The sequence below is a fragment of the Cyprinodon tularosa genome, unplaced genomic scaffold, assembly GCF_016077235.1.
Source record: "Cyprinodon tularosa strain WSP-4 unplaced genomic scaffold, ASM1607723v1 ctg297, whole genome shotgun sequence".
Classification (NCBI taxonomy): domain Eukaryota; kingdom Metazoa; phylum Chordata; class Actinopteri; order Cyprinodontiformes; family Cyprinodontidae; genus Cyprinodon; species Cyprinodon tularosa.
Window position 1 is genome coordinate 648,944 of NW_024039004.1, and position 24,647 is coordinate 673,590.

A 24,647-nucleotide genomic window follows, 5' to 3' on the forward strand; every position below is an offset into this window, starting at 1 on the left:
CAGACCTTTTGCTTATGTTCAGTGCAACATTCCAGGCAAGCTGCAGCATGATTGCAAGCCTTCTCTGACAGAGGAGATCAGTGAGACTGGAGGGAATGCAAGAGAAAGACTCACTGACGTTTAACTCTGGAACATAAGTTTGTGCAAAATAATAACTTTAAATATCTGCTGGCAGCTATTCTTGAGTTAGATCTAGAGTTGATTACTTCCATTTATTTGAGCTGTTTGGGGTATTTGAACAAATCTTTCAAATCTAATATGAAATTCTCAAAATAAGAAAGATGCTTTACCTGTGTTGACTGATATAACAGTACAGTGTATCTGCAGTATGTCTGTCTATAGCCTCTCTATGAAATTTCAATCTATTAAACAGAAAGTCCAAGGCACAAAAATATATAAAAATGGAAATAGCAGACATGATATTAGTAAATTCAAAAGGGGGTCATTACAGCAGTTCTCAGATTTCCATGAAATCAGAATGTACCTGATATGTTTATTATTGACACATTATTGAGCTGCACCTACTGTAGTCATTTAAAGATGATCACAACACTTTTGAGATTTTTTTTGTAATCCAGGTAACAAATCTTGGTCATCATATAGTAATAAAACTGTTCATATATTGATTGATCATGCTAAAACCATTGATATCTTAGTGTTTTTGCTTTGTCATGATTATTTGGTAATATTGTAATGTTTTCCTGTCAGATTAACTTTGCGGACACCATGAGTCATTCAGGTTTGTGTAATTGTTGAAAAGATTTCTGCGGGGGAGGAGATGCTTTAAAGATTCAGTTAAAACAGGGTGTGGATTTGCTCCGAGGCAGAAAAAAGGGGGTTGGTTTAAGCCTTCTGCTTCTTCGCTATTGGTGGACAGAGGGACAAAAAAGACCTGTACCTGTGCAGGTAAACAGATTCACATCAGGCGCAGCGCAGCAGAAGTCTTGTGGGATCAACAGGCAGGATTTAGGGATTTTTTTATTTTTTTTCTGTCAAAGAATCTACTCTGGAAACTTTCAAGATGTATTTTGGGTTTTTTTTTATAGCAAAGGTTTGTATCTCTAGATATTGCATAATTAGGCACAAAGAGGATGCAACCGTTTGCTTCTAGCTTTGCTAATATTGATCATTTCTGCATTTCTCTATTTTGTTTACAGATTTTCTGAGTCTGCAACTTAGAGTATTTGAAACTCTGAGCAAGTTAAATTTTTCCATTTAGAATTAATACTTAGGAATAAAACGAAATGCATGAGCTATGATGGGAAAGGGAAGGCTAGAGGAATGTTGCCTGTTTTGCTTGTATGGTCATGTTAAACAGCCCTCAGCATTCTCTGGGCTCAAAAGACTTCAGAGGGACAGAAAGGAGAGACAACAGGTCCTGTCTTGTGCAGGGAGAGGCCTTCCTGACTCACCCTTCCCACACAGACTCAGACACTTGAACATAAACCCTCATTGAACCTGTTTTTGTGTGCTTTGTCTTTGTTTTAATGATTTGACTGTTTCTCTCTTTATAGGTAAAGCTGACATCAGTATCACTGTTCCAGGAACTCAACAGGGGAAGCAGCAGGGCCATGAATCTGTCCATGTATTCTATCCTTCATTCCACCGGAGTCTGTCTTATGTGACAATCAGATTTCAGTGGTTTGAAGAGTAAAAGACATGGAATGTCTCATCTGGAGAGAGAGATTTGACAATAAACATAAGCAGATATTAAATTGGAAGCTTTCAAATTAAAAGTAAATGTTACCCTGTGATGTGACCTTTAAATGTTCTTCATTGCTGATGTCATCTGGTGGATAAATGCAACAGTTCTGCACAAGCACTAGTGGGGGGTCTATTCCCTCTCCTCACCTGCAGCTGAAAGGTGTTAATTGCGCTTCAGAGTGAGTGCAGGATAACAGAGCTGGTAGACCCACTTTATGTCTCTGGGACTGTCAACGACGGCGGTTGTTATGTCCTCACCTTGTTGTTTTTTTTCCTCTGATTCTCTGGAGTCACAGCAATTACATTATGCTTCTTTATTTCCTACAGTGCCTTGCCGACAGTAAATTCCTAAGACCTTGTAATAAAATTTAATCTTTGACTCTTTTACATCTCTTACAACATTTTACAGCAAGCAACAAGAACGTATTTCATTAGTGTAATATAAACATATTATATATATTAATATGTGCATGTATATATATATATATATATATATATATATATATATATATATATATATATATATATATATATATATATATATATATATATATATATATATATATATATTTTTATTATTTTTTTTTTTTTATTTAGAATTAACTTGTCTGGAAGTTTTTAACCAAATCTCTCAGTGGGGTAATTAATCTGCCTGATTAACACAGAACATTTCCCTATTCAAATGCTTAATCATGGCTAAATGAGCACTTGGAAGTTATTTGACAGCAACATGAAATGAATTACCGGGCTATAATTAGTACTGCTGATACATACTAAACAAAAGAGGAAAAATAACAACGCTGCCAGACCAGCAGAGACTAAATGGCCGTTACTGTTTCCCTTTTGCATTGACAAACGATGTCAAATACAGGACTGGAGAGCTTTCTCTGAGATGACTCTGAGATGTGGGTTGTTTATAGATGTTTAATGATAAAATGAACATTTTGTGTACTTCTTTAAAAACATTCAGAAATTTGTCCCAAATTACAAATAGAAATGGTACAGTTTCTGGCTTTCATTTCCATACATATGATTATATATACATATACTCAGTATTTTGAGAGCTTTTTTTTAGACAACGCATTACTAATGGCTCAGAATTCATTGTTTGGTTTGAGTTTGTTTTCATCAAAGCTTCCACTCTTCTGTCTTTCTTCTAAATTGCTGTTGGGTTAAGATGATAACCTCTTCAATACCTCATTAATTACGATGATCTAAGATTAAGAAGTCAAACTGACTCTGCAGTTGAATGATAGTCATACATTTCCAGATTTAGGAAACATGTTTTAGGAGTCTCCTATTTTCTATTTTTCTCCTAGAGCTTAATTTCTCTTTAATGTTATTTTAAATAAGAGACTGTTAAAAAAAAAAAAAAGAAATGCACACCACAACCCTGTACCTGCTACTGAGAGAACACCTATTAAACGCGTGCGAGTGCATTCCAGAGCCCATTTCTCTTCATGCACGCTCTGTTTAAAAGTTGCTGCATCGGTCTTACAAGCTTACTCTCCAGTAGAAGATTTGCTATTTTTCCACTATGTCAGACTCACCATCGGTAAGTGAAAATGGGAACGAGCCTTACATAAATATATCACCAGAATGATTGACAATTAGGAGGACCACTTGGGAAAAAGAGCATCCTCCACTGTACCTTTAATACTCGGAAGAAAACGCCTCCTCAACTCAACCTTGAAACTTAGTAAAATGACTACAGCAGCGATAAAAGCAAAGTAATTCTTGTCAGCATTTGGTTTCAACATATTAATCCTAGCATGACCCAGACATAAAAAAACAAAAACAGTTTTAACTCAGCTTAAGTTTCCCCTACAGCCATGTGTGAAATTGCCCCTCATATAGAGCAGAGACGAGCTGTTTTCCCCTGCAAAGGCTTTTCCTGTGCAACACACCTCAGCCTGCTGTTCACCTTCCTGTTAGATGCAATGATAACTAGAGGGCTGAGCGCGGCATACAGTGAAGCAAAGAATACACGCAGGTCAGAGATCAGCGAGGAGCGCATTGTTTGTCTCACAGTGAGTGTGTACACCCAAAGACCATTATCGACGCCATAAAGAACCACATACATGGTCACGAGCACGACTACTACTTTAGCAGCCCGTTGCTCGGCCCCGGAGCTCCCTGATCCAGCTTGGCCAGCACCACGGAGCCCCTTGAGGTGCTGGCTGTGCTTGTAAAGAAGAACAAGAATGATCAAGCTGCTTAGAGTCATGAGAACTATAGGCACCACATCTCTGCTCACTTGTACTGCCCCGTAGCCTTCTTTAAGGATATCTGATGGGAAGTTTACATAACAAAACTCTGTGTTAACAGCGCTTGTTGTCGGAGTAGTGTGATTCTTTGAGCTTACAGAGAACACTATGGCTCCCACACTCATACTGGTGTGGAGGATCCAGAGGAAAATGAATATAATGAATAAATTTTGAGCAACTAAAGCACGGGTTGAGGCCCAGCTTGATCCAGGAGGGGCAATGCACAAGCATTGGTATGCACTCAGGAGAAAGGTGAGCCAGATAGAGAGGGCCCTGGAGGTCCTGTAGATGAAGATCACAGTTTTGCAGCCAATGTCTCCAAAGACATTCACCTGGCGGAAGGAGGCCAGCATCTCCAGCAGACAGCGTACAAGAACCACCAACAGGTTGGCACAGGCCAGGTGGAGAACGATGGCATCTGCTGCGAGGAGCAGGCTCTCCTGGCGGATCAGGAGGAGGAAGGCAACAATGACCGCAATATTCCCGGGAACTCCAACAACTGTGAGCGACAGAAAGAGCATCCCACGGACGGACTTATCTGATGCCATTCCTACAAAGGAAAAAGAGTAAAAATGAATTCACATTGTGGGTAGGCCCAAATGTTGGGCTGGTATCAGAAATTCACTTGTAGGAAGTCCGAACCCCACCTGATGGCAGGTGATGGCAAAAAAGCCTGAGAGCTCTGAAGCTGATAATGTGGCTGACAGAGAGTGATTCTGCTCATGAAGTCAGCAGGATTTTTCTTTCCTTATACCTAGAGACTGGTAGCAGCTGTTGGTTCTGCTTTGCACGGTCCATTGACTTCTTTTCCCTCTGCCTCCAATTACTTGAGATCAATTCAGATGACTGATTCTGTCCTCTCCGGGTTTTAGACAGACAAGATTAAAACAAACGAGCCACTGATTGTTCTCATCCACATGGTCTGAAACAAACAGGTTTTAGCATCCATTAGAGCTATTGTTTAACATAATAAGGATAAAATAATTGATCAAGTCTATGTTTCATCTGAATTAAACAGTTTTTGTCTCATATTATTCCACCAGATCTCTTATTTTTATATTTTTAATCAACCTTTCAATTTATTTATTTTTTCATGATTTCCTTCAGTTTTAGGAATATGTCAATTTACATTCCTGCTATCACTTTTTAAGCAGAATTACAGGTGACTTCCGATGTGCAGAAACCTTTCAGTACCACAGTGCCCCCCAGTGGAGAGATGTCAAAACAAAGCCCAGCCAGAAGAACAATCAATCCTTCACATTTTTTTAATTTGATGACATCACTCAGGCTACATATTATTATTTTTTTAAAGAGAACAAAAATCATTTTAAAAATGTCTTAAGTGTGAGAAGGGACATATTTGCGGTGTAACCAGCACAGGTCCTTCTTGGGAATTAAAAAATAAACTTGACGCAATCCCCCATGGCAATGACTGCTACATAAATGAAAGAGAATCTTCAGTCTTACTTCCTCAGAAGAGAAAAAATATATATATAAATGGTTAATTGCACACCTCTCTCTTTAAATTCACATCATAAACTCAAAATTACACAAGAAAAAAAAGTAGCTCTTGTCACATGTTTAGATATTCTGTAATGTCTGTATAAACTTAAGGCAAAATCAGATAAAATTTTACCTTTGAAAGATGTTTATTAATTCAGTCAATACTATTTAGAGTTAGAACTAACATTTTCATTTATGTTGGGTTTTTTATGCAGTGGGTAGCACTGCTGCCTTACAGCAAGAAGGTTCTGTGTTTGATTCCCGGCCTAGGGGTTTTCTGCAAGGAGTTTGCATGTTCTCCCTGCACATGCGTGGGTTCTCTCCGGGTACTCCAGCTTCCTCCCACAGTCCAAAAACATGACTGTTAGTTTAACTGGCTTCTCTAAATTGTCCTTCGTGGATGGATGGATGGATGGATGGATGGATGGATGGATGGATGGATGGATGGATGGATGGATGGATACATTTTTTGATATTTGAAGAAATGGCATGCTTAAGATGGTAAAGGTGAATATTCCATTCATCCATCCATCCATCCATTATCTGACACGCTTGTCTCAATTGGGGTCACGAGGGGTGCTGGTGCCTATCTCCAGCAGTCGATGGGCGAGAGGCGGGGTACACCCTGGACAGGTCGCCAGTCCATCGCGAGGCAACACAGAGACACACAGGAAAAACAACCATGCACACACTCACACCTAAGGACAATTTAGAGAAACTGGTAGTGGTGAATATTTTAAAATTAAATGTATACTAATTAAATACATGAATTAGAGGCAAAAAAAAATGTATCATACGTATTTATTTCTAAAAAAACAATACTGTGTTTGTTTTTTTTAGAAAAAGGTGAGTAATTATCTAACAAGTTTCAGAGACGTTTTAATTTAAACAATGATGACAACGTATTACCGCCCCCCTTAAAAGCAAGCAACACATTTGTAGCTTAAGATGTTCATAAAATTTCCTTTATTACCTTTATTGCAGATTGCAATTAAATTAACAAATTAATCCGCTTTCATATTCAAGACGTGAACTTTGTAATCAATCTAACTGTGATTTTGCAACATATTTCATAATTTTTCAATGCAGTTCTTATATAATAATAATGACGATAATTAGAGAGAAATTAGATACCAGGGGAAAGGGTTTTAATATTATTGAAGTCACACAGGAGCAAAGAGGACATGTTGCAATCCTCTGAGGAGAGCACGCTTCAACTTGCCTTTTTAATTAAGTCTCTGAACATGTAAACATGTTTAAAAAAAACACTCAGGAAGAAACTTTCTCTAATGATGATTTATTACATAGAAGACTCCCATGAGAAAAAGAACCATTATGAAAGAAATAAAAATCCGCAGGTAATCACAAAGTGACCGTTCTGGCCTCAGCACGTCCATACAGTTGGAGGGATACTCTGGGTTCATGATCTGTTTTCCATTTCACAAAATAAATAACTAAAACCTTTAGGTGCATTTCAGATTGTAAGCTTGCATCTTGAAAATACTGCTGACCAGCTTTGTTTCTGCCACTGATTACTGCAAACAAGTCTTGTTACATACTTGGAGTTAATTGTCTTGCTCCTCTGTGTCTCCTTAAAATGCTCTCTGGACATGAAGTCAGAATGAAAAACAGGAAAACACAATCTGTCCATTTTTAAAAGCTCTTATGCGCTGTTATAAACAAAAAGTACACACTACTGTCCCTTGTTGGTTCACTGTGTTTTCCTTCTTTCTGATGGTAAATTTAAAAAGAAACCTGCACTACTGGTTTTTATACCAAATGAAAAGCAGAATCTTGAGAAACAACACATTTACGTTGCTCATATTTTGACCAAACAGCACCACTAATATTGTTTTCAAGTGTCATCTTGAAGATTAAATACTAAAGTTACAGAAAATTTTACAGCTGTAAATGCATTTAGTTATAAAGAAAATATATATATAAAAAACAAGATTGTTTCCACAGAATAGAAAAGAAAAGAATAGAATAGAATCCAATCCAATCCACTTTATTTATATAGCACGATTTCATTAAACGCAAGGTTTCCAAAGTGCTGCACAAAAAGATAAAATAAATAAAAATAAATAAAAGCAAATAAAATAAAACCACTGCCCGCACAGGATAAAAATATGTATGTATAAACATAATACCAACGAGAATAGAATAGAATAGAATAGAATAGAATAGAATAGATGTTGTACATACCAACAGAACGTCTTTTAACTTCTTTGATGATTAACCTCAAAGCCATGTTTATTTTATATACTTTTTGGCAAAATTGGGATTTAACAAGATCCTACTAAGTAAAAAGCTAATGAAGAAATGTTGGTCAAAGTGTGAACAGGAGAAAAAAACCTATAAAAATCCCTGTTCTATAGAGCTACTGGCCAGTATTGTATTATAATAGCTCTAGTGGTTCCACTGTGACTCTGCCCCTCTGAGACAATTCAAGCCAAAGTTGGTTTATTGCATTCATTTGCCAAACTGTGGGTTGAATCTTGGCCAACAGTCTTGAGGGACAACAAGGCTTATAAATCGTCTCTCACAAGCTTTTTGGCAGCTCATTTGCAAAAGGATTTTTGCTATACATCCACAGCTTTTAGGTGAGAGTAAAGTTTTCCAGGTTTGTATAAGTAATGGAGGTTTGTTTCACATAATCTAACTAATATTGTTGCTGTTTTAAAGTATACTTACACTGGATGTATTTCTAATGTCTGCTGTTTAAACCCTGACTCATGCAGGTCTTTGTAGAATGGATCTCTGCGTGACTATCAAAGGAGTTTCCTTCCTCTTGCAAACAGGTATGGGCATTTTGGGAAACGCTGTGGTGCTTCTAGCATATGCCAGCATGATCTGCAGCGAACCCAAGCTGCTTCCTGTGGACATGATCTTGTGCCACCTTGCCTTTGCCAACTTGATGCTACTACTGACTCGATGTGTTCCCCAGACCATGACCGTGTTTGGCTTGAAGGACCTTCTGAATGACCCTGGCTGTAAAGTGGTGATCTATGCCTATCGTATTGGACGGGCTTTATCTGTTTGCATCACCTGCATGCTCAGTGTGTTTCAGGCATTGACAATAGCTCCTGCAGGACCCAGATTGTCCAGGCTGAAGCCCTCTCTCCCTGCTCTGGTCCTTCCAACCTTTGCAGGGCTTTGGCTCCTTAACATGGCCATTTGTATTGCAGCTCCTTTCTTCTCAATGGCTCCACGTAACGGCACCATCCCTGCTTTCACCCTCAACCTCGGCTTCTGCCATGTAGACTTCAGAGACAACCTGTCCTATGTTATTAATGGAGTAGCTGTTTCTGGGAGGGATTTTGCCTTTGTAGCCCTGATGTTGGGCTCCAGCGGTTACATCCTCCTGCTTCTACACCGCCACAGCCAACAAGTGAGGGGGATCCGTCGCTCTCATGGCAGCGGGGCAGAAACTAGGGCGGCCAAAACTGTGGTGACCCTGGTAGTCCTCTACGTTGTGTTCTTTGGCATTGATAATGTGATCTGGATCTACATGTTGACGGTATCAAAGGTTTCACCAGTGGTGGCTGACATGAGGGTGTTCTTCTCTTCCTGCTATGCCTCCCTCAGCCCCTACTTCATCATTTCATCCAACAAGAAGGTCAAGAGGAAGATTGTGTGCGCAGCAGAGCACGACCAACCATTAGTGGACACTCAGGAATCCGATGAGAAATGACTCTGCTCCTGTCTTGACAACTTGTCATCTCAGATGCATTGCAACAATTATTCTCTTTCAAGCCTCTTATTTGGAGTACTTTTAAAATTTGACTATCATTTAGCACCTTACCAGTCCTTTAGGTTTCAGAAATTCTGCAATGGATTGCTGTTATTTCAAAAGAATAGACAATATACAGGATTTTTTTTCTATGTAAAAACCATGACAAGATTGTATCTTTAATCCTTTATAGGGCAAGTTACCGTTTTTGATCACTTGCATACCCCTTACAAATGGTGTCCCCCTGTCCCTCAGTGAGGTCTAGAAGCACAAGATCTATATCCAGCCATGCAGCAAAGATACTGCTACATGGCTGTACATCTTATTTTGGTGTTTGACCAATTAGATGAGCCCTTGAATTATATATTACCTATTAAAAGATTAAAAAGCAAATTGAAAAGTTAAAAAGTTAAGTTAAAAAGTTAACAAGCCTACTTAACAATTACAATTAGGTTTATAAACTAAAAATGTGCTTTTTATGAATTTCTTATAGAAATACTTTTGTTATTTTTCTTAATATATTCGGGGAAGTTGGCATTTCTTGTTATTACATTGACATAAATTTTTCCCAGCAAAATATCCGTATTTTTTTAATGTTACAAAGGTAATAAGGTTTTGGATTCCAATAACACTATTGGCTTGAAATGTCGTTGATTTTAAATGCATTTCACTGAGTGCCCTACAAAGGGTTAAGTAATCTCTTTAAGTAATATGCTAGATATGTCTGCCTCCAGTTTAAAATAAATATGGTTGGTTGGTTGAATATCTTTGAGAAATTAAGAAATGTCCCTCTTACTTGTGTGGATTTGCTGTTTAAACTTTTTTTGTTTTTTTTGGCAGCGAAATTGTCACTAAACGCAATTGTATCTTCTAATTGCTAATGTGATTATTATTATTATTATTATTATTATTATTATTATCATTATCATTATTGTTGCTCTACTTATTTCAATAATTTATTTTTACTATAGTAATAATTTATTACATTGTTTTACATAGTTTAGTCTTATTGTGTTTGTCTTTATTTTACATAAAGAAAACAATGCTGACTTTATTGATTATTTTCTCTTATTTATTTTTATTATTATTTTTCTGTTAATATGGCGTCTGAATAAGAGGATAACGCTTTGTTTACTCTTCCCTTATTAATTAAAATGCAATTGAATCATTATTGGAGCTAATAGCTGCTGTTTTCCTCCCGGTCTTGTCTTCTCAGGCAGTATTTTTGCTGTCGTCTTTAAAAAAAAATGACAACTAAGAGTTTATAGAGGTATTTTAGCAATTTCCACGTTTGTTTAACAAAATGAAGAAATGGTAACGTTGTCATCTTTGCCGTAATATATATATTTTTAGGTTTTATAGCGCTTCACTGGACTCGATTTTGCTCCTGACAGACAGAGCTGAGGGCAAATTTATTTTCATTGCATAAACAATAAACCCGGAAAAGGAAAGAAGAGGAAGAATCAGCTAAAAGTGCGGAATAGTTGAAATAGTACCAGAAAACATGCGTATAAGTACTTTGGGCGTTTAAAGTCGGAGTTTATGAGTCCATATTCGTAATGAAACCTTTCAGAAGAGGTAAAACACATGTGGTCCAGGAAGCCTGACAACAAACCGCTGTAGTGATCTTAAAACTCGGCTGTTATGCTCTCTATTTGCTCCTGTCAGTTTGATCAAAAAACGACCTTCATTTCAGGTAAGTTTGTTTTTCTATCGCTTAGCTACTTAGTGACAGATTGTCTATTTCAGCTGGTTCTGCAGTCTGTCTCTCTGACTTGGTTTAAATTTAATGTGGATCTCCCTCACAGCCCGGAAAATTAGCTGATCTAAGTGAAGTGGATCTAGGGTGTGATGACCATGGTCAGAATAGCCTGGTATCAGGAGAAGGTAAGTTTTTATTATTTTTTAAGCCAACAACGATATTGAAACAATGTTATTATTTATAATAATTCAGTTTAGATGGATGAAGCTTAAATTGAACTTTGATCTTGTTTTATTTATTTACTTTTTTTGTTTTATAATAGCTAGGGCTGCAACTCAGGAGCGGAGCTAGATGGGGGGCCAGGGGTGACCCCTACCATTTTTTCCCGCTCTAATACAGACAGTGGCAGCAGTAATACTCTCTAAAGGAATATTCAAAACATTTAAAACGTTTATATATATTAACAATTACTTGACAAAAAAAAACATTATGGTTAATTATGCACATTAAAATGCTAACATTTAAGATGATAAATACAGAATTACTGCTCTTTCCAGAACTAGATTTTGTGTTTCATGGAGTAAAGAGAAAATGATGTTTCTCTGCAAGGCATCTAGGAGACTTCAGTAAAATCATAGATAAATAACTATTTTAATAAAAAAACGTATTAAATAATCAATTTATGTCGATATTAGTATTTATAAATATAAATTTTATCCAGAATGATTGTTAATAAAAGTAGGTAAGTAGAGACAATGGAAAAGATGTTCACCCCAGAACTCAAACCTGAAAGGATTTTATCCACTATACCTTTTATCGAGAAAGCACGGATGTTTAAATATGTGTCTATTTTTTAGCAAAGGCTATAGGAAGGTATAGTTTGTCTTTATTTAGAAAATATGGATGTTTTGCTCGTTAATTTCCTGTTGGAAGACTGTAGATTGACCCTGAGGTTCTGGTGCCACCCCTCAGTGTATATTGGTTATTGCCTGGCCACCCTAATAAACATGTTCTGGCTACGCCTCTGCTGCAACTAACAATTATTTGGCAAATCTATTAATCTGTTGATTATTGTTTCAATTAATCAATTAATGATAGGATAGCCGAAGGTTCTATAAAGGTGACTTTTTACAAAATTGAACAAGGTGAAACTCAAACTTTTCCACTTGTGGAGTTCTGGATAGAGCATACTGACAGATGAATCATTTTATTTTATTTTTTCAATGCAAAATGTTTATATATAATATATAAACATTTTGCATTTAAGATATAAAAACACAGATTAATTGATTTGCAACCAAATCGATTATTAATAAATTACCAGAAGTAATTTATATCCAGATTGCAAATATATAATATTTTTACAATCTTGGTATAAATTACTGCTCTAAGTGGTCTGCTCTCTCGGTTAAAGTTTTAGAGTCTGATCGATTACTAAATTAGTTGGCGATAATAATTATTTATTATTCCAATAATCAATTGATCCGATTAATTATTATAAGATTGTTTCTCATAAAGGCTGATTTTAACTTCGAACCCAGATCGTCTGCGCAGGTGTCGAAGTGAACAAGCAGACGTCCCTGCCCCCTCTGCAGACACTCCGCTGCACCTTTCCCAAATTGTAACTGACCGCAGACAGTGCCGCAGACAGGAGGCCGGCTTGTTTTGTTTTTATGACCGAAATTGCGAAAAACAACTCGTGAAGTTGGACCAGCTAGAAGGGGGACCCTTTCTCCATCTGGATCCCAGCTATTTTTCGCCGTCATATCCCTCTGTTGTCGGACAAACTCGCCCCCACTTCCTCACCGACTCTGCCATATCGAGACCCACAGCGTGTAGAGCAGACCATGCTTCAATACAGTCCACACCAGATTGTCTCCAAAGTACTGGGGATGATTGAAGGGTTGTTAGTAAATATTATCCAGACTCTTGTTTTTGTTCTGTTTTTTTGTTTTTCCGTAGCTGCTTTAAATTATCCCACAGAACCCTCAAATCCACCAGGATGGATCATCAAAATAAGTGGTGCTCCTAATTGTCATTTGTAGCCGAGGTTGAGGGTGAAATTGTCAAGCTTGTACGAGCGATACAAACAGCAACTTTTAAACAGAGCGTGCACGAGGAGAAATGGGCTTGTGCATGCTCTCACACGCGTTTAATAGGCGTTCCCTCTAGGGAGCAGGTACAGGGTTGTGCATGTGAATTTTTTTTCAAAATGGAGAGGGCGGGTCTTTTCTAAAATTCACCAAAATTCTCCACTATAACTTTAATAATGATCACTGACCTTAACTGAGAGCAGTGAGTTCTGCAGTCATTCAGATGATGACCCAGGTTCTGCTGTGACCTCTTGGATTATTCATAGACGCATTCTGAGCAGATTCATGTAGCCGTTTCACTCCTTGAAGGTTCAGCTGATTTCATGTTGATGAATTTCTCTCTCTCTCTAGTCTGAGTGGTTATTTTTTTCTTTTTATCAAATAAAAATAAAAAAATTAAACTGTATCTGTATTTACTTAGGTTATCTTTGTCTGAAACCATAGAGCAAATCTTCAAATTTTGCTCCTGCTTTTATACCAAAACGGCAAAAATAGATATTTCAATTAGAACTGTATAATATATTTCTGCAGGTTTATGAGTAGTTTTGACTTTTCTGTCTTAAATAAAAGCAGCTATGCTTAAACACAAATGCATATTATGGTTTTACCTGTATCAACCAATCAAAATCTTTTTTTATTTCCATACGGCTGATAATTCATGTGTTATCTCATGTTAAATTATGCCAATACTTGTCGAATATGGTTAAAACACTCGAGTATGTATGCAAAAAGGAAGAAGGAAGGAAGCAGCTGAACTTCTGGAAGGAGAATGAAGAAATAAACTCCTGCCCAACCTTAAATCTGTCTTGTTTTAACATGTCATAGAAACAAACAGGAACAGGAACAGTGGGTTCAGCTGCTAAAGTTCCACTATTATTTTATCAGATTTTAATTCATACCTTTCTCACTCAATGTCTATTGTTTAACATCTGATAGGTGTGTAAAACATTCCCCATAATTGTACTTCAATCAAGACCCCTAAACATGTTTTTAGTTTTAACGTGGGCCTATTTACATTAGACATGTATATCATGTGTCTGGCGTTGTGATGAAAACAAAATAAAAGAGACGGTTTTGTTTTGGTTCCAGATCGGGGCCTATGACCAACAAGTCTGGGAAAAATCCCTGGAGAGAGCAAATCTAGAGGTAAAAGATGTTTCTTCTTACAGCTTCCTTCATGTCTGGGAAGGGAAATGTTGCCTCTAAAATAGTAAACCTGCTCCCTCTGCTGTAGGGTTTGGAGAACAAACCAAAGAAGACTGGTTACATCAAACCGGACCTCATTGATGTTGATTTAGTTAGAGGTGATTGACCCATTTCCTTCATTATTCTATCTAATTTTGATATCAACTAACCAATATCAGCACCATGCGCTGTAATTATAATCTTCCTCGTGCTTTTTCGTCGTCTAAGGATCAACTTTCAGTAAAGCCAAACCAGAGAGTCAATGGACAGTGCTGACTCGGAAAGGTCTGGTCAGAGTTCTGCTCTTTCCTTTCTTCTTCCAATGGTGGATCCAGGTGACCTCCAAGTCCATCTCCTCATGCATCCTGGTGCTTTATGTCCTGCAAGGTAACCCCATCATTATTTAAATCACTTTACTTACAAGTTAGATTATATATACATACAATGTGAAGTTTTTATTTTATTTTTTTTATTTAACCTATATTTAACCAGGGAAAAAATTCCCATTGAGATTAAAAACCTATTTTTCAAGTGAGTCCTGGCCAAGAGGCAGCAAAGTTACATCATAAACAGACATGGATTAATTTAAATGACAGGTACATAAAAAAAATATATATATATCAATTGAAACAATTGCAGATAATGGAGGCTGCTTCAAATTCTTTCACTTTCAACTTAAATGTGTATTTTTCAATAATATTTAGGCTAGTGATTAATCCAAATTAATTCAAGAAACCTTGTGATTAATTAGATAAAAAATTTTAATCCTTTGACAGCCCTAATAAAAAATATAACCGCGGATGTGTGGGGGACAGTGATTTGCCTACATGTTATGAATTCTGGGGTACTATAAATGATAAATTATGAACAGTTTAGTTTGTGCCTTCAACTCGTTGCCCATAGGAAGACGTTACTTAGATATAAACTAACCGAATATCTTCAGAACAGCTCCAAATGACACAAAACTCATATGGGAGAGTAGAACATGATGTAATAACGTAAAATCAAGAGCCCAATGTAAATCAAGGGCGTTCCTCTTTAAAAGCATTTAAGGATAAAAACTCAGTAGCCTTCCAATTTCTTTGTATAAAAATTCCATGCATATGGAGCTGTGTAGCTTAAGGCTTTCTTCTCTAGTATGTAATGTATCCCAGAATTCTGTGGACAAAAGGCTTTGTGCTGTTGAAATGTACAGTTGTTTTTTTGACTCTATAATTTAAATAACTCTTCATTTACTGAATTCATGTTTGTTTGAATTCATGTAATCACTGCTGCTTCCCTCCGCAGCTGAGCAGCACAGACCAGAGCTCATTAGCACAAATGGATTCTGTCCTAATGCCTCCCCTAAGAGAGTGTTTTGTTGCCAAACGTTTTGCTTCCCTCAGTGGCAGCAGTGCTGCTGTACCTGGAGGTCCCCAGGGCCAGTGCCAGCGAGGTGTTTGGGCCCATGTGTCTCATGCTGCTGCTGGGTACCGTTCACTGCCAGATTGTTTCAACAGAGTCCAGCCGATGGCCCTCAGGCAGTCCAGCTGCTAGCAGCAGCACCAGCCCTACGCGCAGAAGGAGGTGGGTTATATTTGCCTTTTATATTCTAACAGACTCTCTGTTGGCTCATACACTTTATGCACTCTCACATAAAATAAACAATATGTTTTTTTTATTCCAAGCAACTTTCCAGAGGGGATGAAGCAGGAAGAATGCAATAATACAAAATACCTATTCCAAAGAATATTTAAATTATTTTCCTCACTTATGTTCTGCTAATTTATTACATTAGTACACTAACAGATATAAGAGAAGAAAAACACATAGATAAGATACATGTATGTCCATTTCTCTTCTCCCATGTTTTTCCTTCCATTATGATTATTGTGCGCCGTCTCCTTCAGGCCAAGAAAGGGCAGAGGGTTGAAGAAATCTGAAGACAAGCTTGACAGCGGGAACGTAGAGCATCAGGGGCCCTGGCAGTTTGAAGATGGCCAGAGTTTACACAGGAGCAAGGAGAGGAGGGTACACTCACTCATCCCTGTCAGTTTTTTCAGAGTCAGGGTAAACGGTGGCGAACAGAAGAGTAAAAGCCTCATTTTAAGCAACATAGGCAATTTAGGAAACGTCTCCTAAATGCTTTGATGTGCTCTTTCTGTGGAAAGCTTATTATGATTGCATTAAGGTTGGCATGTGTGTTAGATTGACAATAATCCACCTCCAAAAATGTACAAGCCATTGTTAAAATGATTTTTTTTAATGACCCCAAAATTGGCACCTTTTAAAGAAATATGTATAAAAAAATGTTTTAACCTTTAATGTAGTATTTATGCTTTACAGTTTTATAATATACTGCTATGTTAGCGGAAGTGTAGGGAAAAGGGTACCTGAAATAACTAAAATATCCACTAAATCCACTAAAACTAAATAGTTACATATTTCTAGACTCTTTTGATTTCACAGGGCTCTTTTTGATTTAATTTCAACTCATTGTTTATATTTCCCGGATCTAATTATGTGGATGTGTCATGCGCACAGTTTATTTTTTGTTTGTTTGTTTTCAGCAAACAGTACTGGTCGTCTTTTTTTATTTAACCATTTACTCTGGCTCATTTATGTTTAAAACTATTCTTGTTTTTGTGTTTCTTACACTTACTGTAGTGCTTTGCTCCAAAATAACTTGTAGATAGAACCATTTAGAAATGAACACCACACCATAATGCTGCCACCACCATGCTTTACTGTGGTTCTGATGATCTAGAAGCGAGGTGAAAGAACCACGGAAAGTATTTAAGGTTCTCAGAGCAGGAGTTTATTTTCAGATACATTTGATACTCCTATGAAAATAATAACAGCATGTTAAACACAGGGAGGATAAAAGCACATGTCAGGCTGGGTTATTATTGACATAGTTAATTTATTCCACCAGCCTTGATGTTGAATTTCAGTGTAAAGGTCAGGCAGGATTTGGAGCATCTGATGAACTCTCCAGCGATGAAGGTGAAAGCAGGCGACCGGTGGAGACAATTCGATCTAAGCATCATCGCAAGTTACACCCAAATCCGGCGTCCCCATCAGTATCTCCTGTCAGACGGAGAAACAAAACGTCCAGCCCCAAAGCTGCAGCAAGACGGCAGGTAAAGCTGATTATTTTTCTCAGTGTAAATGCTGCTGTCTGTCACTGATTTAACAGCTGTGGGTTGTTTTGCCTGGGGGCAGGATGAGAGTGAAGCGCCCGCTGAAGTAAAGCCTCGACAGATAGAGAGACTCAGGCTGGGCTCTCGTCCAGCCTCTGACACCGATGACACTATGTGGGAGGAGCTTCTGCAGGGCCCTGACTCCGCCTCTACTGGGAGCAGCGACTCAGAGGGGATTGGGAGGTACAACGCTGGGATAAACCTTCCTCAAAACACACCGAGCAGTGAGGATGAAGGTTTACAGCAAGGACTCTCCAGTGTAAATATAAATCACTCTGGATTTTGTACTTAATCTTCCATATGTCTCATTATGCAATGGCGAGTCTCTCTTTTTTTTTTTGGTCTTAACAGTTTTTGCATAAACTTAGTCCTGATGAGTTAAAAAGAGCAACAAATTTCTTTCCCTTTCTTGCCATTGTGCTTCACTTCAGGGCCAGCTGAACTGGCTTCAGGCATGCCACCCATCCAAGGACCGCGTTAGTGCCATAATATGGGAGCAAGGCGAGTGCAAGAAAGCTGACATGTCAGTGCTGGAGATCAGCGGGATAATCCTCACACAGGTAAATATTCTCAACTTTTATATTGGAAAGGTCTCTGGTTAAAGACTGAATGTCTTTAACATTCAACTTTGTCAAATTTATAAGTTTTATAGGTGATCAGAATCACATGTGTACCACTAAAGTGCTTTCACTAAATGTGTCTTTGAATTTTTACTATGTATCTATTACCCATAATGCATTGTTTAGTCTTATTTGATAGTTTTATACAATGTGTAATTAACAATATTCAATTTGCTAATTTGAAATTAAAGAAAGCTGAAAGAAGAATCTAAATAACAGTGTTGGAGTGTTGGAGATATAGGGAGCCTGGAAATAAGAAAAACATTTATAAGCAAAAGGGTCTAATAGTTTTTTTTACATATACAAACTGATTAACAGTAGAAAATGTATTTATTTTTAAATGTTGCTGTTGTTTGGTAGCACTTTGTGTCAGGATATGTAGAATTTTGGCGGAGGCAGAGATGTTTTCTGGTAGGTTTAATGTTAAAGGCAGTGGTAGTATAAATCATAAAGTAATCAAGCAAGGAACCAGTCACCTGCTGCCATATTGGTACTCCCGAGTTAGACCGGTTGTAATGTAAACAATGTGTGCGCTACAGCATCGAACAACGAGGATGTTCTCATTTTCAGGGGGGCTTAAGACTTTTAAAATAAAGATAAATTAATCGCTTTTGACACAAACGTGCTGTAATTTATGGTAAATATAGGCACATTACATTTCATATTCAGTATGAAGTCTGTATATCATGTAATATTACATATTATACAAATCCATCACAACAAAATGTATGTGTTTATGGAGCATAATAATACTGTAGTCAGATATTAAGAATATTACACTTGCACACAAACACTCATTATGTTGCAAAAACTGCTAAATTGATGATGTAGATGTAATATACATGTATTGATCACATTATTAGGGTAATTACATCACATTACAGGCTTTTTTATGGCCCAACTCCATGAAAGTGGTGAGTACCCACATGGCAGCAGGTGACTTCAGTCTTTTCGGTCATTCAGCAATCCAGTGAATAAATAGAGATGAGAGCGAGGAACACGAGAACCAGAACAGAAAACACTGGAAAAGACTGACAGGAATTGATGTGGACATGAAATAAAGACGACGATCCAGCAAAGACGGACTGCAGAAGAGGGATATATATTTATATGTATATATACACTGGAGAGGAGACAAACAAGACAAAGATTGGACTAATGATGTGAGTGGGAGCAGGTGTGCAGAGAAAGAACAAGCAAACCAATGGGAAGGAAGGTGACACTAGGGGGCAATGAAGAGTTACTGGAAAATATAAGCTAAAGATAACTGTAAACAATAAATGACAAACTAGAGCAAAGACTAATGAATGCTGAATATGAGATAACTGAGATGACACCAAACTGGAGATAAAGTAATTAAAAAAACATAAGTCTAAACAGTAACGTAAATAAAACCCAAAGTGAGAAATAAACAGAACCAAAAATCCCAGAATGGCAGATCATGACACTTTGAGATACAAACATATGAAATGCATTTTTAAAAATTATCATTATTAATTTTATTGTTGATTTTTTTAAAATGTCATTCCTTGCTTCAAATCTATGGCTTAGAGATTCTTCTGTCTGTTGTAGCCACCCTGCTTCCTAAAATCTAATAACAAACACTTTCCTCATTTAAATAGAGCGGCCTGAACCCTTTTTGAACCTGTTATCAAAGACATATACAGTCTTTTTGAATGACTTGCAACATGACCACTTATTAAACACTCAGTTTTTATTTTTTATTTTATTTTGCACAAGTAATTTGGTGCTTTTTATTTGTAATCTGGAAGATCAGGCGCTATGTGAGACCAAGGTTCATAATACTTAAATACTTCTGTGTTTCTACTGAAACTTTTACCTGTTATGATGTAATTAAACTCTGATTTTTGCTCATGTTTCATTCTAGTTTAAAAAGAACTTTTTAATAATTAAACGGCCCCTTTAGTTTGACCTATTTTAGCCACCATATTTTTATATTTTCCAAAAGAAAAAAAAAAATTTTCTTCTACAGAAAAAATACAATTTAGTTTAGTCTACCAGTCATCCAAAATATATAAATAAAGTTGAATGTTGAATGTTATTCAACATTTAATGTGTGTGAGCACTGTTTTCCTTAACTGACTGCTTAAACACTTATGACCAGGACTTTGTGTTGAATATAAAGCTTCTTTTCTCTGATATGAGTCAGTTTGTGTTTTCCAGGTAAAGTTGGAGGAGCAGGGGATTGGCTACATCGTGCTCGGCGGTCTAATGACGGCCACCCTGGCCCTGGTTCCCTTCGCCTTCCGCCTGGCGCAGCGTTTGGACATGTCCAGCCTTACCTCACTCTCCCTAAACCAACTGCTTGAAATCGCCGTGGGAACATGCGATGCTCAAGCTTACGCCTTTTTCTTCATCACAACGGTTCTAAGAGTCTGCCTCACAGGGCTCTTTTTCTTCATGATGTGTGTGGCTGAGAGAACCTACAAACAGGTGAGACATCTATTCACTCATTTACAGATATTTTTCATAAAATTTGAGCTTCTTCGTAATCATTTTATACATGGTTTTAAGTTAAAATTCTTAATTTTTTTGTATCCAAAACCCTTAAATTTCCCTTTTTATGGTATAATAGAATAATTTGACAAATTTGCTTTATTCTGTTATTCATTTATTTAGTCCCCATTGAGATACAGTTTTCTTCTACCAGGTAGTCCTGGTCAAGATGAGATCTAAAAATTTATTCAGAAAAACCCGATGAGTTTTTAATCCTGTACCCTGTTGCTCTGCTGTTACCTCGCCAAAATGCACCATGTCTCATAGGCAGAGTTTTTTTTTTTATGATTTATACACAGAATACTGTGGCAAAATCCACCAAAAACCATTTGGTGGCTCAGACAATAAGAAGATCATTTTAAACCTCTACAAACTGCTTACTATATGCATTAACATACCAGACACAACAAACTTCTGGCAGATCCTCCATATAAGAAATGATGTTATAAGAAATGTTATAATGTTATAAGAAATGTATTCTTTATCTTACAATCTGTCATTGTGATCAATGTGTCAACTGATCATGTAATGTTGTGTCATGAACCGTTTGGAGACCTCAAAGAGAAAATCCTGATTTATTATTAGCAGCTAAACATTCGGATGACTTCACATAATTTTAAAAATGATGAATAGTTTTTGTTTGTTTGTTTTTCTTAGCAAAAAGAGAAATCGGGATAGAAAAAGTAACTTTTCTAGTAGCAAATTGAAAGATGTGAACAGCTATACCTTTCATTAGTTAGGAATAATTTTAAATATTAGCTTTATAGTCATTTAAAATAATTTACCATCTATCTATTAGAGTAATAAAACCTGTTTTATTTTCTTCATTGCTGTTAAATTATTTGGGATCTTTGAAATATCTCCCTGTTTTCCTCAACAGAGACTCTTATTTGCCAAGTACTTCAGCCATCTCACCTCAGCTCGAAAAGCCAAAAAATCAGAGATCCCTCATTTCAGGCTGAAAAAAGTGCAAAACATCAAGATATGGTTGTCACTGCGATCTTTCCTGAGGGTACGTGTGCTCCTGCACTTATTGTCGTGCACTGCACTTTGTGAACAAGCTGTCTCTGACCTGCTTTTTTGTTGCAGAGACGAGGACCTCAGCGATCTGTAGACGTCATCGTCTCCACAATCTTCCTTTTAGCTCTGTCCATTGCGTTCATCATTTGTGCTCAGGTTAGTCTGAGAGACTTTAAAAGAACCAAAGGAAGGTCTGTGCATATTATCTAATTTAGGTTAAGCCGTGAGCCTCAGATGAAACTGGTTTTAAAGCAGGTTGCAGATACCAACATTATCTCCTCTCCAGCTTTTGCACAGCCACAAGACATTCCTGGTCTCTTTAATCAACTGGGAGCTGGTGGTGTGGTGCTTCTCCCTCATTCCCTTTCTGCTGCGGCTCGCCACGCTGGGCTCAGAGACTAACTCTAAATACAGCAACTCCTCAGTGCTGCTCACTGAGCAGGTGAGGCCCTCTGGCTGCACAAGGCTTCAAAAGCAGCAGCTGATTCACAGCTAGGATCTTCCAATAAGTTTCCTCTGCGTCTTAGAGTTTCCACATGTTCTTGGTTACAGATTAATTTGTATCTGAAGATGGAGAAAAAGCCTGCTAAGAAAGAACAGCTCAATATTGTGAACAATGTTTTAAAACTGGCCACAAAGCTGATGAAGGTAAGAAATCAGCTTTTAAGCATTTAGTGAAGGATTGTTTTTGTTTGATCCAATGCTTTTTTTTATTGAGAGTTACAAAAATTACAATGTTACACGTAGCTTTTATTTGGACAGACTTGATTTTGTGGTCTTCATATATTTTTTATTACTTAATGGAAATAATGCTGTCATTTTGTTATCTAATAATTCTTTCATCAGGAGTTGGACACCCCCTTCAGGCTGCTTGGTCTGACCATGAACCCTCTGATCTACAACATCACAAAGGTTGTCATCCTTTCGGCTGTGTCTGCAGTGGTCAGTGACCTCCTGGGCTTTAATATCAGAGTGAGTCACTATAAAAAGATCATATTTAAAACAGTACATCTTCGATCAATGGTAAAACACTAAATCAAATGTGTAGCACTTGACCAATGTGGGTTTTTTTTTTTTCTCTGGTCTATAATTCTTAACTTTTCTAGAACTGTTTCAGTGATTTTATGCTGTTTGGAGATTATGTTAAACTTTTCTGGTTTGTGTTCATCGACCTGCCCCCTGCTGCAGCGGTTCATAAAAGTGTGCCGTCTAAATAAATGTATTTCTCTACATTTATTTTCAATATCTGGTCATTTGTGGTTAGTGAATTATAAAAGTGAATCAAAAGTCAAACATTTTTGGACATTTATTCTACACAACCCTGCCATCCACAGGCACTCGCTTGCAAATACATGTTTTAGCACATGGTTGAGAACCCTTACCTTCAGGTGTGGTAATGCTACAACAGTGAAAATCTAAATATTTTTTTCTTAAAATAAGTGTTTTCTTGAATTGAGGAGGTAAGTGAGGCATAAGTCAATATAAAAGAAACAACGTCAAAGACTATCACCTCGCATTGGAAACATTGAATTGAGAAGGTAAAAGGGAGGTGTTGCCAATGGAACAAGACAATTTACATTTAAAATAAGAAAAAACAATTACATTGTCTTATTTTCAAGTGTATATTACCTAATTATCTTATTTTAAGAGTAAAAGTACTCATTCCATCAGCAAATCATCTTATTTACCTACTACAATTAAGGGTAAATACACTTAATTTAAGAATTATTTACTTATTTCTTGATCGTTTGTGCAGTGTGAAACATTTTCTTTAGAAATCAGGATGTGTGCTGTGGCTTGTTTCTCATGCTTTTGCCATTTTTATAATAAAAACGTGACTAATTCTTAGTGTGGATGCAAAATTCAGAACAACCCAGCCTATTTTGCGGTTGTTAAGTTTCATACCTTGTAAGTCTCATCCGTTTACCCTGTAAACTCTTGTTTGATCTTCTTTTTAGGCAGCTATCTCTGCTCTTATGTCCTGTCAAATTTGATTTCTCAAATTTCACTTTGTCATATTTATATTTTCAGCTGTGGAAGATCAAGCCTTAATGTGAAGAGAACAGGACATGCCACTAACATTCGGACACTGGAGCCCAGAAATGCTCTCCGTCTGCTGCAGAAGCCTCATATGCAAAAAGTGCTCAACCCTACTGACGGTGTGTACTTCTGACTGTACCTCCTACAGAAACCAGAGATGCTTGGACAATCACTCAAGCAACGTTTACCAGCTACTCAGCTGATTTGGTATCAACACTGTCCACCAGCTCTGCCCCCACTAACAACGTGCCTAAAGGTCCCCTGGAAGAGGTTTATCATAGCAGCAAGTGAACCTTCAGGTCACTGAGGAACCCAGATTTATATTGTGGTATTTTATAGGAAAGAGAAATGGTGTGTAAACATAGATATTATCATATAAATAGGTTGGTTGTTTTTTTAGTTATCTTTTTTTAAGACAAGGAAAATCAAATCCTTCTGCTCTCAAGCCAAGAAAACACATATGAACAGACTTGGTATGATTAAAAAACTCTTTATTATAGTTCTGCATTATTTATTTAGGTCTCTGTTGTAATCTCTTGGACTTCTTCTCTGTAAATCTTTTACCACTGCCTCCTTTTTTTTTTTTTATCAAAAACCACTGTTTAAAAAATAAAGGAAGAAAGGAAAACAGAGTCTTTGTTATTGGGGAATAAACTGTTTTCTAAGTTTCTATCAATGTTTTTTATAGTTCCATCTTAATACACTAACATATATCCAGTTCTTTATTTCAGTACTTCTATTCACACAAAAAATTCTATTTATACATGTATATATGTATATAAAATGATTATATATTAAAGATTATACAACAAGGGATTTTTCTGTGTTTAATATTTGAATGGCTAAATCCAATTTATAAATAAGACAAATAAGCAGGAGTGTTCATAGAAATTGTGCACTAAAAGCTATTTTTATGCTCCGATTGTAATATCCACTCAATACTATATAGTGGCTCACCTAGGACTTTGATTTGCAAATAAAAAAAAAAACATTTACTTCTTTAAAAAGGACCTTTGACAATCAGGTCCTCTTTCTCCCGAACAATAAGAAGGAAATTGCCAGTTCTGATTCAGGGATGACT

At 37.0% G+C, this 24,647-nt stretch overlaps 3 protein-coding genes across 4 annotated transcripts; 2 read left to right on the forward strand and 1 right to left on the reverse strand.

The window, feature by feature from the left end:
• Window positions 1-3,067: 3,067 nt before the first annotated feature.
• LOC119787393 (olfactory receptor class A-like protein 1) lies at window positions 3,068-13,238 on the reverse strand. Its single transcript, XM_038291231.1, has 3 exons — window positions 13,191-13,238; window positions 4,619-4,893; window positions 3,068-4,521 (listed from the first exon to the last, which is right to left on the reverse strand). The coding sequence occupies exon 3, from the start codon at window positions 4,517-4,519 to the stop codon at window positions 3,554-3,556; it is 966 nt and encodes a 321-aa protein (XP_038147159.1). The 5' UTR covers window positions 4,520-4,521; window positions 4,619-4,893; window positions 13,191-13,238; the 3' UTR covers window positions 3,068-3,553.
• On the forward strand, window positions 8,048-9,397 carry LOC119787394 (olfactory receptor class A-like protein 1). Of its 2 annotated transcripts, none has more exons than XM_038291232.1 (2): window positions 8,048-8,097; window positions 8,216-9,397. In XM_038291232.1, exon 2 carries the CDS (start codon window positions 8,227-8,229, stop codon window positions 9,166-9,168), a length of 942 nt encoding a protein of 313 aa, XP_038147160.1. In that variant the 5' UTR covers window positions 8,048-8,097; window positions 8,216-8,226; the 3' UTR covers window positions 9,169-9,397. The 2 variants fall into 2 exon arrangements, with proteins under 2 accessions (XP_038147160.1, XP_038147162.1); XM_038291234.1 differs by having other exon boundaries at window positions 8,051-8,077.
• Window positions 10,809-23,980, forward strand: phtf1 (putative homeodomain transcription factor 1). The gene is made up of 17 exons (XM_038291230.1): window positions 10,809-10,903; window positions 11,016-11,094; window positions 14,092-14,148; window positions 14,237-14,306; window positions 14,416-14,574; window positions 15,573-15,753; window positions 16,077-16,197; window positions 17,121-17,309; window positions 17,392-17,628; window positions 17,801-17,929; window positions 20,174-20,443; window positions 21,387-21,518; window positions 21,596-21,682; window positions 21,813-21,968; window positions 22,079-22,174; window positions 22,373-22,498; window positions 23,558-23,980. Exons 2-17 carry the CDS (start codon window positions 11,059-11,061, stop codon window positions 23,576-23,578), a joined length of 2,067 nt encoding a protein of 688 aa, XP_038147158.1. The 5' UTR covers window positions 10,809-10,903; window positions 11,016-11,058; the 3' UTR covers window positions 23,579-23,980.
• Window positions 23,981-24,647: the final 667 nt, after the last annotated feature.

What these genes read in the sequence shown, in the direction of transcription:
- LOC119787394 (XM_038291232.1), top strand. Translation starts at nt 8,227, where the DNA reads ATGGATCTCTGCGTGACTATCAAAGGAGTTTCCTTCCTCTTGCAAACA.
- phtf1 (XM_038291230.1), top strand. Translation starts at nt 11,059, where the DNA reads ATGACCATGGTCAGAATAGCCTGGTATCAGGAGAAG. An exon ending in GCGGGATAATCCTCACACAG is followed by an intron (nt 17,930 to 20,173) that starts GTAAATATTCTC and finishes TGTGTTTTCCAG; the next exon opens with GTAAAGTTGGAGGAGCAGGG. An exon ending in TCCTGGGCTTTAATATCAGA is followed by an intron (nt 22,499 to 23,557) that starts GTGAGTCACTAT and finishes TTATATTTTCAG; the next exon opens with CTGTGGAAGATCAAGCCTTA.
- LOC119787393 (XM_038291231.1), bottom strand. Translation starts at nt 4,519, where the DNA reads ATGGCATCAGATAAGTCCGTCCGTGGGATGCTCTTTCTGTCGCTCACA.